The 18,618-nt window shown below is 33.3% G+C and overlaps 1 protein-coding gene across 1 annotated transcript; it reads left to right on the plus strand.

Annotated features, from left to right (window-relative positions):
* The first annotated feature begins 9,385 nt into the window (after positions 1-9,385).
* On the plus strand, positions 9,386-12,758 carry LOC114166481 (geraniol 8-hydroxylase-like). The gene is made up of 2 exons (XM_028051218.1): positions 9,386-10,272; positions 11,741-12,758. Exons 1-2 carry the CDS (start codon positions 9,388-9,390, stop codon positions 12,344-12,346), a joined length of 1,491 nt encoding a protein of 496 aa, XP_027907019.1. The 5' UTR covers positions 9,386-9,387; the 3' UTR covers positions 12,347-12,758.
* The last annotated feature ends 5,860 nt before the right edge of the window (positions 12,759-18,618 follow it).

Below are 18,618 nucleotides of genomic sequence, written 5' to 3' on the forward strand. Positions count from 1 at the left end.
TTTTTGTCAAAGACCAGGGAAATACTTCATTTTCAAAATTTCACTTATGTTAAATTCTCACACTCAATTAGAAACATACTAGATTGTTAATCCCCAATGTCTTTGAAGAATTTAGAAAATTTATGTAGTTTATACTTTCTAGGTAACTGCGTTTCAGAAGAAAAAAAAATTGGGAATGGAGACACAAAATAAGGTTGATTATAAAGTTTGTTTTATATTCCTTAGTTAGGCCCTTGATTCAAATAATTGAACTGCATGTTGTGTTGATAATAATTATAACAAAAATCATCTCTCATATATAGTCCATATTTTTCCTTTTATTATGCCATAAATTTAGTATTGATTAGCATTTTGACCTCTCCTAACCATTTGGATATTTCTCATCCGATTGGTAGGGCTGGGCAAAATAAACCAAACTGCACTGCACTATCAAAAACTGCACTGAACTAAAAAACTGTTTGCATGAACTGCATTGAACTACAAAACAGTTCAGATGAACTGAACTGAACTGTTATTCTTAAAAATAAACTGGACTGAAATGCACTGCACTGCACTATAATATAAACTGAACTGTTTTATGAACTACACTACATCAGAACTGAATTACACTATTTTTGAACTGAACTGCACTAATTTTTAACTTAACTACACTGTTTTTGAACCATTTTTGAACCGAATTACACTGATTTTGAATAAACTTCACTATTTTTGAACTGAATTGTACTATTTTTGAACCGAATTGCATTGATTTTGAATTGAATTGCACTATTTTTGAACTTAATTACACTATTTTGAATCGAATTGCACTAATTACATATGATTGTACTACGCAATAATAATCTAAAGTTTATAATTTGAAAGTGCTTAGGAAATAAAACTTGAAATATGCATCATACTTCAATACACCAATTAACATTTTTATAATTTTTTATTTATATCAAAGTTTTCTGTAACTTAAAATGTAATTAAAATATTAAAATTAATATAATAAATATAAATATTGGTATTAACTTATTTTTTATATTTTAAAATCTTATGTAATATTACTTTTTAGTTTTACAATGTTTATTATGTTGCATCAAATTTTTTAAAAGGATTTATTTTAGAAAATTCTCAAAATTAATATTTTTTTTAACATTTGTATTCATTAATATTTGTTGAAAAATGTTCTAGAAATTTTATAAAGTTCTAAAATATATTTCGTGAAGCAACGAATCAATCACTTTTTATATTTTTTAATAATTTTTTAAAATAAATTCTTTTTAAAAAAGTTGACGCCACATAATAAATATTTTAAAACTAAAAAATAATATTACATAAGATTTTAAAATAAAAAATACGTTAGTACCAATATTTATATTTATTATACTAATTTCAATATTTAAAAATATAAATAAAAAATTATAAAAATGTTAGCTGTCACAAAATTTAATTTTTAAAAATAACTTCTATAAAATCATAACATAAAAATAACATTACATAGTAAAATTCATTCAAAATAAAATAAGATCTTGAATTAATTTATAATTTTTTTAATAAACTAATTATAAATATTTTATATTTTTCTCAAAGAAAGAGTAAAGAAAAAAATTAAGACAAAATAAAATAAATATTTCAATATGAAAGAGAAAGAACAGAAACTAAGACACAAGATACATAAGTTCAATTCTTATCTTAATACCAATATTTTATTTGAGGTATTTTGCTCTTTCAATTTACTATAGTTCAATAGTTAACTTAGTTAACTTAACATAAGTTTAGTTTCTTAAAACTGAACTATTTTATAATACAATTCAATTATTATTATGAATAGTTTAATATATTTTAGTTTAATATAGTACAATTAACTATAGTTTAGTATAGTTTAGTAAATTATGCCCAACCCTACCGATTGGGGTGCAAATTAGTTGCTTGAATTCCATGATTAATATTTTCTGATCCATTAACATTATTATAATTTATTTGAAGATTGTCAATATTCTCCCCTAGAAGAATTGCTTAAGCATCCCTGTTCGAGCCATTTGTTTTGTTAGTCTTTGAAAACTATCAAATGTAGTTTGAACTAAATGATTCAAAATAGTAGTCATATAACTTGGATAACAAATTTACCATTTCATATTTATTATTATCCATTTCTTGTCTTATGATTTCCAGATATGCAATAGATATTCTAGCTCCATTGGTATCGAGATCTATTGTTTTTCCTCCAACTTTTTGACTATTTTTTCCTGAACTTGTTTATTTCTGGATATTCTTTTGATTCTTTATCCTTCTACTTGTTTTTCGATGTCAATATTCTCAACCTATGTTGTCCGGATACGAAAATGGTATGGACATGACACGGACATGGATACAAAGATACAACTAAATTAGAAAAATATAGAACACGGGACACGGTGTAAGGCCCATTTATTTTGCTCCCTTATTTTAAGGGCTACCCTAAAACAGTTGGGCCTAAAGGCCGGCCCATAGGATAAAAGTCATTCGTGTTGCCCTAATTCACACTTCTACTCTTTTTCAGAAACCTAGATCTGTGCCGTCTCCCTTCTCTGCCGTAAAGAGCTCTGCTAGAGTTTACATTTTTCCCGATCGAACAAAGCTCAAAACCGTTCCCATATTCTACGTAAGTATCCCTCCAACTGTGCTCATTGTTCTGCTACTGTTCTGCTGGGCTACTCATTTCCCTGTTTCCCTTTTCCTTCCAGCACCTTGAATCACCCTTTTGCGCGAAAGGTCGCTAGGCGACCCGCTCAATTTTTGAGCGAGCGAACATCTCGCCCAGGCGAGAAAGGTCTCGCCTAAGCGAGATCCCGCGTTGGCTCCTGGTTCCTCTTTCGAGCCCTCGCCTAGGCGAAGGAAACCCGCCTGAGCGAGAACGTCTCGCTTGAACGAGACCCTTCGGCCTGAGCGAGGGGCTGGGCGAGACAGGGCGGTGTTTGGTTACTTGATTGCTCTTGGATGATTGAAATTTGTTTGGGTATGATTGTTGTAATGAGATACATGTACATATGTATGTAGATATGCACAATGGATTGCTAAATATGCGTGACATAATTCATGAATGGTGAATGATGGATATTGTAGGAACTTGGCATGTGAAATGAATGAGTGGATTGGAATTAAAGTAACATGGTATTGATATGGAATGAGGCCCTAGACTCATGGGGTGGTGATGACCAGTGGTATGGATTCAAAATGTGGTACGTATGAGGAATTAATCTCAGGGGTTGGTATGAAAGTGCAAACATGATTTAATGTTCTAATATTGCTAATTTATGATTGTTGGTCCGTGTCAGCGTGTAATTCCTTGGGGTCTCTAGGTGAGACCTCCGGGGTTGCGCTTCAGTGGTCGGGACGTAATTCTATGGCCCCTGTTAGTGGGTGTCCATGGTGGTGCCCCATCTGTATAACTAGGTAAGGATTCAAGGTAAGGTTGCATCCTGACACTCTAAGGGGTCAGTTACTCTCACCTAGAGCGGACTGACTCCTGTGGTGAGAGTAGCAGGAGGCCTGAAATTCATTAAGGGCTAACCTTGTGGCGAGGGAAAATTGATCCATCGTAACACTTGTAACACATAGCTCGGGGGTGAGCAAAGGTATCCACCATAAGTGCAAGCATCGGCTAAATCCGACCATGTTATACGTATCCGAATGAGTCGAGTCGAGTCGTAGTGTATTGATTGAAAAGTCATAACATGCTTGGTTGTTGTATGGATATTGGACGGTGAAATTATGTTTGATTGTATGATGAAAATGTTATTGACTCTAGCTTACCCTGTTTATTGTATGGTTGTCTTGTATGTGGCTCTTCTTTCTTGCGATGATCATCAATTTAATTGATGGGAACAGATGGGCGAGGTTCCCGCGGTCAGCAAGGAAATGGAGATTTCGCTGCTTAGCCATCTGGGCTGGACTTTATGTTTCTTTTCTTCATGGGTTTTCTTTAGGGCTACAGCCCATGTATTTTTCTATGCCTTACTATTCTACTCTCTTTGTTAGACCTTGTATCTGGTTTCCGTTGGCATCGTGGTGTGCCCAGTTTGTAGGGGTTGTGTTAAGGACCCCAGGACTACTCTACATTACTATTTTGTGTGACGTTTTTTTTAAATTCGCTTAATAATTAAATGAGACGTTACACACGGCGTGTATATACATGTTAAGTTTGAAACTGTCAACTAACACGATGTCAACTAACACAAAAATGAATTTAATCTATCTATCTAATATCCAATATGTAAAAAGTAGTGATAATATAAGATTTGTTCCTTATTTTAATTGTCAAAATCATATGAAAAATAAAAAAATATTTCTCAAATTGAACATAATGTGTCCTACAAGTATCATACTAGTGTTGTGTCCGATACGTATTGGACACGGGACACGAATACTAAATTCTTTTTTTTTCTCGATTCTATCTCAACATTCCAATCCGATCTCATCAATATGAATTACATAAAACTTAAAAAGGAAAATGAAATTTCACTGTTTTCGTGCCGGTGGACTCCCCACTTTCCTCTTACTTATACGTAACTAACTAAATAATAACTTTTACATTTTTGACCAATGAAGTTCAATTGGCACTAAAATTTATAAAAAAAAGAGATAGTAATTATTGATTTTATTAAGTTCTCCCTTTGGTACTAAAAGTCCGAAACAGCTGTTAATTGTTTCGTAGTAACAAAATTTCCATTCAAAATGGAAAAATGTGCAGGCTAGTGTGCATCTAACTGTACATTTTTCCTTTTTGACTTGACTCATTATTGGTAAAGTCCCGTTGAAGTTTTATTGCGCATTTAGCTCCAACCTTTTTCTTTCTTATATAGAAAATTTAATTCATTATTATGGGAAGTCTACCAATCTCATTTTTTCATTGATTGAATTCCTATTAATTTAAGTGATATTTTATGCATGATGTCACACATTGTATTTATGCTTTAAATGGTTAATAATGATGATAAAATTAAGGTTTAAATAGGTTTCAAATATTTAAATTTGTTTTCAGTTTTTAAACATAAAATTAATATTTTTTTATGTAATTTGAATAACGCTGCTTTAATTGTTTCTATTCAATATTTAGACATAAATACTATAATATATAAATACTTTGAAAGTAAAATAAATACATGATTAAGGATTTGATGATATGAATGTAAAATTGATGTAGACTATCATATAAATAACTTGTAATTTTGAGTATATGAATTGCCTTTTTTTTTCATTTTATTTGGGACAAAGGGAACAAAACAAATATTTTTTAATTTGACAATAAAAAATATACTTAACCAATACACAATACAAATTAGAGTACTTTTATTTTTTACTTTTTACGTGCCTTAAATAAATCCTTTCCAATCTTTTCATCTATCTATCTATCTCTATCTCTCTATCTCTATCTCTCTCTCTCTCTCTCTCTCTCTCTCTCTCTATATATATATATATATATATATATATATATATATATATATATATATATATATATTAGTGCTAAAGAAGGTGACATTGCCTTGTTTTGTTATTAGACATAATAGTATTTGAACCCGTGGGACGGGGTTTTCTTTAATCAAAGTTTATTGTGTTATTTAAGAAATTATCGAAAAATTGACATGTATTAAAATGAATTACCATTGAATATTTGTCTTAATATTCATCTGACATGAAATGTGTTCATTTTTTAATATGCTGGACAAAATAAGTGACCTCTATAAAAAATAAAACATATTACATATTATTTATCATATAAATAATTTCACATCTTGATATAATAATAATTTAACATTTGAAATAAATATATAGAAATGGTAAGCGTTTGTTATTTAAGTCAAATTTATTGTTGTATAATTGGAACAACTAAGAACAACTATAAGAACTTGTGAAGATCGATGAAGTTTGTGAATCTGCATTTTATACAACAAAGATATATGAAAATTAAGTTTGACAATGGAAGGAATAATGAAAAATAACAACAGTTATACCTTATTTCTGTGATCAAAAGTTATATGCAGTTGTACAACAATATTGTCAAATATTAGGAAATATTTCTCTTTACACAATATTTCTAGCTGAATTGCTTATTTGTCCACCATCGTCCAAGATATGTATTTTCAATTCTTTTTTTTATTCTAGAAATAGCATCATCATACAGTTGATCATAAGAAAAAGTTGGACGTGAAAGATACAATTCAACTTTTAAAAGAGATTATCCTTTACTCTTATTGATTGTCATGACAAAACACAGAGATATTGGTAATTGTCTTCTTTGAAATTTTAAAGGAAGTCCTCTCTTACGAGTAACTAAGTCCATTCTTAGAATAAGTATATGTTGGTGACTAGTTTTACCTATAATAACAGTGACAACGATAACATTGTTGCCCAAATTATTAAGTTGCAACCTTGTCCCATTACAAAGATCATTAGTTTGATCAATATTTCCTAAAAGCATAATAGGAACAATAACCTTAAATTTAATTTGATGATTTGTTATCCCTGGATAGTTAATTTCATTTAAGAATTGTGAAATAAACCATTCACCTTAAATTTCTTAGTCTTTATCTAATTGGCAAGGTGTCTAAACTTAGATAAGTTCTCTCTTCACTTCTAATTAACTATAGAAGTAAATCATTTACATGTTCTATCGATTCAATTCCAAGACAAAGTATTGCTCCATCATCAAAGAATCCATAAGTAATCATATTAAAAAAAATTTACGAACATTAAAATCAACCAATTATAATAGAGGTGACTCTGTGTTATTAATTAAAAAATCTTTTGGTATATCATCAAAACCTTCACCATTTTTGTTCAAATGTGTTTTCCCATCTCGAATCTTTAAAATCCAACAAATTCTTTTATGTTTGTTGCACTTTTGCTACTTGTACCAATATTTAATCTCATGTTCTGCAAAAGTTTTAAAACTTCATAATTCTTCCATAAATCAGAATAATTTATTATTGATTTGACACCATCATATCTAGATCCGTTTCTGACATCACTAAGGTTCACCTAAAATCACCTTCCAAAACCACAACTTTACCACCAAACGGTTTTTAGTTATTTTCTTCATTTTCAACTTTCAAATATCTCACAAAGTTCTATCAAATACTTCAAAGTACAATTTGTTCATCATCGTTGCTTCATCACATGTCATTAATTTTGCTCCAATCAAAAGCTTGACATAGATTTTCTTGTGATATATAGTATGTTAACTCCTCGTTTATTAACATAGCGGATAAATCTCTAAGGAAAGTCACCATTCATGCTTCAAGAAATACTTTTAATATATGTTTTGAAAAATCATAAGTTAACAAAGTTTTTTTTTCTATCTTTTACAAACTACCTATTTAGGTAAAAAAGTACTACTTTATTACTTTACTTTGGTTAAAAAATAAAAATTAATCTATTTAATTCTATTAATAAAAACTTTGTCAAATTTATCAAAAACTATTTTGTTAAAAGATAATTTTCCTTATGTTTTATGCAAAATATCTAGCATAAACATAAGTTACATTTGTACTTATATTCGTTTATCCGTAAAAATTAAACAATAGATTTAGAACAATTCAAGCACACCTTTATCAACTTCGACATTTCTACTTATTATATGTATTACATTGTTATCAATATCATGTCATACAAAATTAAAATATATAACAATTTCGCAAAGTGACGTCCGTTGCACAGGGGCTGCTAGTATTATTCAAGTTTTTCTCCCAACCCAAATTATTATAAGGTGAAATATGTTTTTTCGTTCCGAAATTATTATAAAAGAAAATTGTATTTCATTTTTAAACTAAATTTTAAAGTATTTAGTTCCTCAATTTTGTACAAAAAATATAAAATATTCTTCCAATAAATCATATGTTAAGTATTTTAAATGTGACAAATGTAATTTTTTATAGTAAACTACAATATAATCTACACACGTAACATTTTGTTGGAAAGGATATTTTATACGGTTTTCACACAAAATATTTTACAATTTAATTTAGTGATGAAGCATAACCTTTCATACTAGTTTGTAGACCGAAAAACCATTTAATCCCTATCATAATTTGAACATCTATTTTCCATACGTGCAAGCTTGAACGAGTGCAGTAAGAGCTTTTTGTCCCGATTATTTTCCTCATTTTACCTTGAGTCTGGAACCCAGGCATATTGGGGTGAGGCCAAAAGTTATTACCCGAGACCATAGACTCCCTTTTATGCCTCGGTTCTAAATGAACCGGAGCCATAGGGTTCCTTTTCTGCCTCGGGTCCACGAGAACCGAAGCCATATGGTAAATGCAGAAACTTCTGCAGATTCTCCCGTGTGCACTCCTCCGAATGTGACAACTATTTTAGCAGCCACCGTTGCCACTGCAACTGTATGGTGGGCTGCCCATGGCCTGCTTCCTCTGTGTACTCCACTTAACACACCCTTTGGGTGTCCTCCTGCACCATCCAGTGAACCTCCATTCATGGCTCCCACTGAAACACAACACAAAATCCAACAAGGAGAGGTTAAGCCAGAAAACCCTCCTCTGCAAGATCAGATATTGGATCCAGAACAATCGAAAGTTTTGCAAGCTCAACACTCGGTTTCGAATTCACCAGTTGTTTCTTCATCGGAATTTGAGGAGAAGGGTGATACCAATGTAAATACATCATCAAAGGCTACTAATGATGAGATGAACCAAACAGTTTCGAACTCACCCGCGGCGGGAGGTGATTTGCAATCGGTGAACCTAGACAGCGCGACGGAGGCGACGATGCACGATTATTGACGGAGGATGCTGGTTGGCGAAGGAGGCAGAGCGTGGTGGTGGTGGCAGAGCGGAGAAATTCGCGTAGAGAGAAGAGAGTTGGGGGAGACGATGAATAGTAGTTAGGGCTCGCGAATTGGGAATTTTAACAGCCTTTATGGCCTCGGTTTAATTAATAACCGATGCCAAAAGCCCATTTATTGCCTTAGTCCTTAAAGACCCAAGGCCAAAAGCCTGATGCTGATGGCATTTTTGAAAATTTGAAAACTGACACTGCCTTATATGCTTCGGTTCTGTTGCAACCGATGCCAAAAGTCTCATTTATTGCTTCGGTCCTTAAAGACCCGAGGCCAAAAGCCTGATGCTGATGGCATTTTTGAAAATTTGAATATTGACACTGCCTTATATGCTTCGGTTCTGTTGCAATCGGGGCCAAAAGTTAGACGAAAATTATAAAAATGTCACCGCCTCTTTATAGGCTTCGGTTCAGCGACAACCGAAGCCTATAAGGCGAAGTAAAATGTCAAATCTCCATTGGAAATTGCTTTCGTCAACCCTATGATCATAATTCCACAAAGGTGGGCACATGAAATTATCCTATATAAGCCCCTCTTAGTTTGGCAATGAAACCCAACAATATATAACAGCCATGGACAACATAACATTCATTCAATTGATTTTCTTTGCATACTTATGCATCCATATTTTCTTTAGCCTTAGCAACAAAAACACAAAACATCCTAATCTACCACCTGGTCCTCCCAGTTACCCCATCATAGGAAACATTTTACAACTTTGGCCATCAAAACTGCACCAAGCACTTCATAAACTCTCCAAAACCTATGGACCTATCATGAGTGTTAAAATAGGCACCATCACCACTATTGTCATTTCCTCTCCCAACATTGCCAAAGAAGCCCTTCACAAAAAAGACCGAGCCTTAGCAAGCCGATTCGTACCTGAGTCTGTTCAAGCACTTTCACACCATCAATCTTCTGTAGTGTTCCTTCCCGTGTCATCAAAATGGAACACCCTCAGAAAAGTTTGTGCCACCCAAATTTTCTCCACCCTCCAACTTGATTCCACCCAATCTCTGCGCCATAGAAAGATGAAGGAGCTGCTTGATTACTTGCACGAAAATTGCGAAAAGGGTCGTGCTGTTGATATTGGTGAGACCGCGTTTACCACAGTGCTTAACGCAATATCAAACACCCTTTTTTCGCTTGACTTGGCTTCCCATAGTTCTGGTGTTTCTCAGAAGTTTCGCAGTGTTATTTCTAGTGTGCTCGATGAAGCTTCGAAGCCTAATGTTGCAGACTATTACCCTGTTTTTCGTAGATTTGATCCGCAGGGTGCGCGACGAAGGATGAAACGCTATTACCGAACGTTGCTTGATGTGTTTGATTGCATTGTTGAAGAAAGAATTCAGAGGGTTGGTTCCGTTCATGGAAATGATGTGCTAGAGTCGTTTCTTGATATCATCCGAAGGGAAAATTCAGAATTGACACGCCATGATGTGTTGCATCTGTTTCTGGTGAGCATTATCAGAGAGATCAAATTCAAACTAATCTTCCTTATTAAAGTCACATAGTTTAATAAATAAATAAATAAATAAATAAAGTCAATCATAATACAGTCAATTCTATTTCTATTTAAGTTAAATACATTTTTTGTTTTTAAAATATCATACAAAAAATATTTTTTTATAAATTAAATTAAGATATTTTGTTTTTACCTTTTATAGAAATAATGTAAAATATCTTTAATTTTATTTACTTTTTATCAATAAAATATTAGTTGTAGGAAATTTTTAACCATAATTTTTTTTTTAAATCTATCAAATCAATTTTATATTTTTGAAGTATTAATGATAAGGTTGAACGGAAAACCTTTTCACATCCTTCATAATAGATGACATGTAGAATTTTTTTTATTAACAAATGGAATTTTATATTAAACTATAATTTAATATTCAAATGATCTTGATTGTGAAGAATGCTTTACATAATTTTTATAATATAGAAAAATAAAATATTTAATAATTTAATTTAAATATAAAACATATGTTTTCAAAGTTGAGTAAAAAAATTGTAGTCATTAAGATAGAGTTCAAATTGTAAAAGGAAAAAATAAAACACTACTAAAAATTTTCATATTGCATTAGAATTTTTTTGTAAATTTGTTAAAAAAATTTGAAAAAAAAATTTACTACTATTTTTTTCTAAAAATCTTAATTGGTGGGTAATTTCTTTGTGGATAATTATTTTGTACAAAATTATAAAATTCGTAAGTATTTCTTACAAAATTTGTTGTGAAAAATGTTTCATACAAAATATTTTGTTAAAAAATTGACAGTAATTTTTTACAAATCTTTTTTCGTAACAAAATTTATAAGTATTTCTTAAAAAAATTCAAAAAAAAAAGAAATATAAATTTTTTTAATATAGAAAAAATTTAAAAATAATTAAATAATTTTTTCAACAATTTATTCACATAAATATTTTAATCAGGTACACAATCATGATAATAAGTCATCATCCCATTTCTGTACATGTGAATATTTGAATAACATTTTGTACGTTCTGTAGTGTAATTTAATAATGACGTTAATTGAACATACATCACGCATAAATTGCTGTCTTTTCGTCACACAGAAATACTACACCCACCAGTTTGACAATTTAATTGGGTTGTCCGAAAATGGGTACAACTTTAAACAGTTATCAAAATTGGTAAGTCAAGTTTAGACAAACGATTTAAATGAAAAAAAATTGTATTTCTTAAGACAAGGATGTATTTTAGTCCTCGTTTTTTATTATTTTTTTTATGTACTTACAAACCGAATTTTAGAATTGAGAACTGTTTTTTCTTAAAGTCAAGCACCCCAGCACATTTGTAGTGTTTTCTTAATTTTTATTTTATTTAAAAGCTAGATATTTTATTTTATTTTTTATTTTTATTCCCATCATTTTGTTGTTATTATAACATAAATTTTGTTGCAGGATTTATTCGTGGCTGGATTAGACACCACATCAGCCACAATAGAGTGGGTTATGGCAGAGTTGCTGCACAACCCTGAAAAATTATCGAAAACCAAAAGGGAACTTGAACAAGTTTTTGGTGAAACTGGGTTTGAACCTGAAGATTCAACCATATCCAAGCTCACTTACCTACAAGCCGTGGTGAAAGAAACCCTAAGATTGCACCCAACAGCCCCAATATTGATTCACAAATCAGTGTCTGAAGTAGACATATGTGGCTTTCATGTTCCCAAAGATGCACAAGTTCTTGTTAATGTATGGAGCATGGGGCGAGACTCGGACACTTGGGCAGACCCAGATTCATTTGTACCTGAAAGATTTTTAGATAATGAAAAGGATTTCAGAGGAGAAGATCATGGTTTCATTCCCTTTGGGTCTGGCAGAAGAATGTGCCCTGGTGTTGCACTGGCTAATAGAATTGTTCATACCGTGTTGGCCTCACTTCTGTACCATTTTGATTGGAAGCTAGCAGATGGAGAAAAATCAGAGGATATGGACATGACTGAAAAATTCAGCATTACTTTGCATAAAGTCAAGCCTCTGAAGACAATTCCCATTAGAAAATGACAAATTGTAGACTAAGATTTGTGGATAAATACGACAAGCATATAGAATAATGCATGTAGTACACTACGAAGTAAGTATGCTAAATTGTATCTATTCTGCATTTTCCTTATTGGAAACGTCCATTTCTCCTCCCTCTTAGGGTAAGTGGTCCCGATATAAGTGGAATATCTTAAATGTTCATATTTATTGCTTGGATAAGTTCCGAAGATGATGACATTCTACCTTCTTATATGACCTACATGTATTCTTGTTGTCTGGTTTCAATCGGTGGAGTGTTCTTACCGGTTTATATGGCCTACTTGTATTTTTGAGCTCTTGTTTGAACAAGTGGAGTGTGTATCTGAAAAGACAAAATACTACACCAGTTAGTCATTATTTATTACGTATTCGTTCTTTAGGAACATTTAAAAAATGTCACTAGATTATAAAAAAATGTTACTATAATTTAGTACCATTATATCATATGTTACATGTATTCTATGTTGTTAATAAATATTAGTGACATTCTTACCTATCAATTGAGATATTTATAAAAATGTTATTAATATCTTTATCGGACGTTTATTGAATAAAAATATAACATTTTAGAAAATGGTACTGAGTGTTTTTAGTTATTAACAACTCAATTATAAATATTTTATGTGGAAAATATATTATTATAAAAATTGAAAATGTTTTTGTGAATAATTTTAATCAAGAAAATTGGTAGGTAATAGAAATAAACATTTGTTTAAAATATAATTTATAATAATATTTATTTAAAAAACGTTTCTGTAAATTATAAACTTTATCTATAGTAACATTTTTAATAACTATAATAAAAAAATGTTACTAAAAGCATAAAAAAGTGTAATACCTATGGTAACGTTTCTAAAAATGTTACGATATAACTGTTAATATTCTTTATACTAACATTTTTTAAAAATGTAACTAAATTATGCATAAAGTAACATTTTTAATAAATGTAATTATAAAAATGTTACTATAGCTTGAAAATGTTGTAGTGTTAGATCTAACTTTGACATATTCTTTGTTTAGTTTTGATTGTTCGTAAACAATTAAATATTAAACATATGTTTATCAGATTTTGTTGGCCCGACAAACACAAGCATGAAGTTGTGTAGTTGGACATACGTGAGCGCCATTAAGAATGTGTTTCGTTTGACACACTGTTCACATGCACCTCTGATAAGATTTTTCTGGAACAAGCACAAGTAATATACGTATTCAAATAAACTTTTGTATGAACAAATAATAAGCATACTTGGTGTAACACACGTAAGCCTTTAGTATTACGGTATGTTTCGGCTATAGGAGCCAAGCACCTACTATCAATATTCAAGTTACCCTTAAGTCTTCCTTCTACATTCTCCCAAGATAGCTGGTTCAATCCTTCGTTCAATATAATCTTTCTCCTCCACCGTTCGGTCACCGGGACAATCGATGTACCTATCTAAAAGGTTATGCTTAAGTCAGTTCAAGTCGATCAGTAGACAATAATAACTGCTGTAATAAATGCGAATTAAAGATTCTTACCGACCTACCTTAGGCCTCTATTTATAGTTTTCGGTGTGGGCCTATAATTAGGGTTTTTTAATCATGGTCCAATTGCTCTTTAAACTTGATTACTGACTTGTATTATCTTAATTTACTTCTAACTTACTGATTCAGGTTTTGGTATGAACAACAACAACAAGAGGTGAATTAAGTTTTTTCAGATTATAAAGTTGTTGTCTATAAAATGGTATCATAGCTAATTAGCTTCAATGTCTGAGTGGGAAAAAAATGATAGAGATTAAGTGTTTGGAAAAATGAGAAAGTGAGATGACTAGTCTTACAAACAACGTGTCCCTACAAGGGATGTCAATGGGGCGGGTAAGGTATAGGTAGTAGCTCCCTCGTACCCTACCCACTGGATAAATATCTGCCCCGTACCCGTACCCATATCCGTCAGATATCCGTTATGCGGGTACCCGCATAATTTTTAATATCCACGGGTACCTGTGGGTATACAAACAAAAATATATATTTAACAATATATTTTAATTTTAAATTCAAATAAAATACAATACATAACATTCATAAATTTTAAACAAAGTCCAAATAACTCATTTAAACAAAGAAATGATTTTTTTTAAAACTACTTGATAAAAAATAACTCATTCAAAATCAATATGTTAATATTTTAATCATGTTTTTTTTTTAATTTAAATTAGAGTATATTGGGTACATGTATCCACGGGTACGGATACTATGATACCCGTACCCGTTACCCACGGGTATCCATTTACAATATTCATTTCCTACCCGTTGCGGGTTTTATCTGTGGATACCCGCGGGTACGAATTTTTTTGACATCCCTAGTCCATGCCCAAGTTGACAAAGGTTGTTATGACAATTAGAGTGTCAAAATGAAGGCTCTTCTTGGCTCCCAAGAAAAGTGGGGGGTGGGGTGGTTGAAAATGGTTTTGATGAATCAACTAACACAATGAATTGGTCAAATGCCCAGTTGAAAGCATTGAGAGAAACACGTGTGAAGTACAAGGCAGCTTTGCTCATTATGTACCAAGTTGTGGACGAGTCTAGCTTTGAGAAGATTGAAAGTGCCAAATTTTCAAATGAAGCATGGGATATTTTTGAGAAGGCATATAAGGAGGATGAGAAGGCGGGTGAAGCAAGTGCGGCTTCAAACACTCAAGGTCGAGTTGGAGAGCATGAAGTTGAAGGAGACAAAAAGAGTAGTTGAGTACATAACTTGGGTTGAAACCGTGGCAAATTAACTTGCTAGAAATTGAGAGACGTTGTCCGCTAGCCGAGCTGTGGAGAAGATTTTGAGGTCAATGACCAATGACTTCGAGAGTGTGGTGTGCGTGATTGAGGAGTCCATGGACTTATCAAAGCTCACAGTTGAAGAGCTTGTAGGATCTCTTGAAACACAAGAACATTGAAAGAAGAACTAGGAGCCACTTGATCAATTACTTCAAACGAATACGTCAATTAAAGATGAGAATGCTCCATTGAAGGTAAAGGACGATACCGAGGAGGAATAGGAAGCGGCCCTTGTGGTAAAAGCCAAGGACAAGAAAAAGAGAAACAATAGTCCGGTCAACAAAATTGATAGGGAAACGAACGAGGTCCACTGAGAGAAGGTCGATCGAGTAAATCAAATGCTGAGTGATTTAAGTGTGGCATGTATAACCATTATGCAAAGGACTATTACTTATACAAGTTTTTCAGTTGTGGTAAGGTCGGGCATTTTATCCCTGCTTGCATTTTTTTAAAAAGACGAGTCTTTGTTACATCAGTTATTGTACTAATTGATGTAATATCATCATCTTTGCTTACTTTTCTTTTCCATATTAAAGCAATTACATTTAAACTGAGGCAATATATCAACAATGTTACATTGGTTATATAACCGACATAATATATGCACTACTTTCTACATCGCCTAATACAACATTAGTTAGAAGATCGATGTAATAGGGCCAACTTAAATGGAGTGATTGGATAGCTCGGTGAAGCAAGTGAACAACTCGTGTAGCTCGGTGGAGCAGGTGATGCTGACAAAAAGAAGAAGATGGCCATCTTTCTTCAATAAGGAGTTTTGATGATGACGATGAGTTATGAAGAAGTATGAAAGACTTAATGATGTTATGAATGGAAAAATGTTGAAGACTTACAAAATGCTTGGATTCAATAGACACATTCAAGACTTAAGGGTTTAGTTGTTTAAGTCTTGTAATCTAGGTATGTTATTTAAAATAGTTAAATTGGTATGTCAAAAGTCCAAAGGCAAAATCGAAGCAGTAGAGCACTAACAAAATTTTATTTATTTGTAAAACTCACTAAAATAATCAATTATCTTCACTACAAGAAAAACTAATATCATTGATAGTCATAACTCGTTAATAATGGTCAAAATCCGTCGCTAATCGATGGTAAAAATTTATCGACGAAAATCATGTTCATCGGTAATTACCGACAGAAAAATCCGTTGGTAAAATCTGTCGATAATTACCGGTGAAAAAATCCACCGGTAATTATTGATTGAAAAATTCGTTGATAATTATTGACTGAAAAATTCGTCGGTAATTACGGATCGAAAAATCCGTGAGTAATTACTAACCGAAAAATTTGTCATAATTACCAAACAATTTTTCGGTAAATATTGCGCACTGTTCTTCTTCTTCCTATTCCCTCTCTCATTTTTTTTCGTCTTCTTCTTCGTCGTAGTCGTGGTCGTCACCGTCGCCTTCTTCTTCTTCTTCCTCTTCTTCTTCTTCTTTTTCTTTTTCTTCTTCTTCTCCTTCTTCTCCTTCTTCTCCTTCTTCTTCTCCTTCTTCTTCTCCTTCTTCTCCTTCTTCTTCTTCTCTTTCTTCTTCTTCTCCTTCTTTTTCTTCTCCTCCTTCTTCTTCTTATTCTCCTTCTTCTTCTTCTCCTTCTTCTTCTTCTTCTCCTTCTTAGTATTGCGCAATTGGTATTGCGCCTAGCGGCGCAAGGTGAGCCGTCAGGCGATAGCTACCCAAAATAGTGGTAGTGGCCACTGGACGTGAATAGGGCCTGGCAGCAGGGTTCGTTCTGCCAGGCGAAATCGGAGCGACAGGGCATTGTAAGGCGGTTGGCGCCTGGTGGCGCGAGAGGTGCGCTAGGCGGTCTGGAACCAAGTTCCGCCTAGCAACGTGAGAGGCGTGCCAAGCGGTTTTGGTACAAAGTTGGTGCGCGAGGAGGATTTCTACACAGCTTTAGGTGAAGTTCATGATGTGATGTTTTGGTTGGGGGCCAAGTTACGAGTGTAATTTGTATTGGGGTAACACGTGGCCACTCGAGGTTGTAGCCTGACGATTTAGGAAGTCCAGTGGAGTGTTCGAGATGATTGCTCTCTTCAGTGCATTTGATTGAGTTTGGTAGTCTGGGAACAACAACGAATTTTGGTTCGTTTTGGGGAACTTCACTTAGTGCCGCGCTGTGAGGCCGTGACAATTTATTCCCGCGTGTGGACTATTAGGTGGTGGCCTGTAGTCGAAGGGGCGAGTAGACACTCATGCAGCAAGGATCGATCTGTATACTCACCAAAGGGTGTAGAATCAAGCGGCGTCTATTGTAAGGGTGACAAGGCGAGGAACTGAGGAATAGGAAATACTAATATGAGTTTTATGTTGAGATGCTTTAATAATGATTATGTTGCATTTTGTTCTTATTTTTATTTTGAGCTCACCTTGTTTGTGTGTGTGTGGCGATGATCATGTAACTTGTTACATGGGAGCAAATGGTGATGCAAGTGAGCATGTAGACGCATAGTGTCGGGGTGGGGATCATCGATGGGAGTTTTTATATTAGTTTTCTTCACGGAAGTTTATGGACTATTTTGCAATGATTTTATAAACCATTTATATTTGTAATAATTGAACATCGCGTTTTTTAGTTATTATTGGCTTGTCGACTTTGGATTTCAAATTTTCCCGCGTTTTTAGGGAAAAGGTAATTACAAATAAATGAGGTTATTCATATATACTATCCATACTTTTGTTTTAAATAAGTAATTTCCGGCTAGGACATTACACAAGACCCTAAACAGCCCTAACCCTTCTTATTTCAGCTCACTTTGCAAACAACCCCTTCTCAAACACTCTCTTTTCCTTATAGAAGCTCTACTAGGGTTTTGCTTTCGCTTTCCGTTGAGCTAGAAGGACTCCGTTTATTCGACGTAAGTTAACCTCCCAACAGTTATTCCCTCTATTCTAGTTCTGTTGTCTTTGTTCCAACTAAGGTTCCTCTTGATGACCTCGTTTCCTCTCCGTTCCACTACTTTCTAGCTCACTAAGGTGTTCCAGAGTTGTGGTGCTCACTGTTGGGTATACGAGTCATTTGCTAACCTCTGTCTAGGTAAGGGAAGCTAGGGTTTCATTTTTTAAATCGATCTTTGCCTATGTTTTGGTCTGTTTCATATTTCTAATGTATGTATGGTATTTAAAATGATATGAACATGAACTGTGCATTGCTCTGGTTGAATCTTTGTGTTGGCCTGCATGAACAGTGGAGGAAATATGATATTCTTGCCCAAGCGGGTGGGTCTCGTTTATGTGAGAGTATCAGAAACCCCTCCAAGGTGTTGTGCGAGCTGTCGCCCAGGCGACGAGCTCTAGTCTTGAGCAAGAGGCCATCTTGCTCAGGCGAGGAGGTCTTTCCTAAGCGAGGGAACGCGACAACACCACTGTTCCACTTTTCGAGCTTTCGCCTAGGCAAAAGAAGCTCGCCTGAGCAAGCTCTTT

Source organism: Vigna unguiculata, chromosome 10 (assembly GCF_004118075.2).
Source record: "Vigna unguiculata cultivar IT97K-499-35 chromosome 10, ASM411807v1, whole genome shotgun sequence".
NCBI lineage: Eukaryota > Viridiplantae > Streptophyta > Magnoliopsida > Fabales > Fabaceae > Vigna > Vigna unguiculata.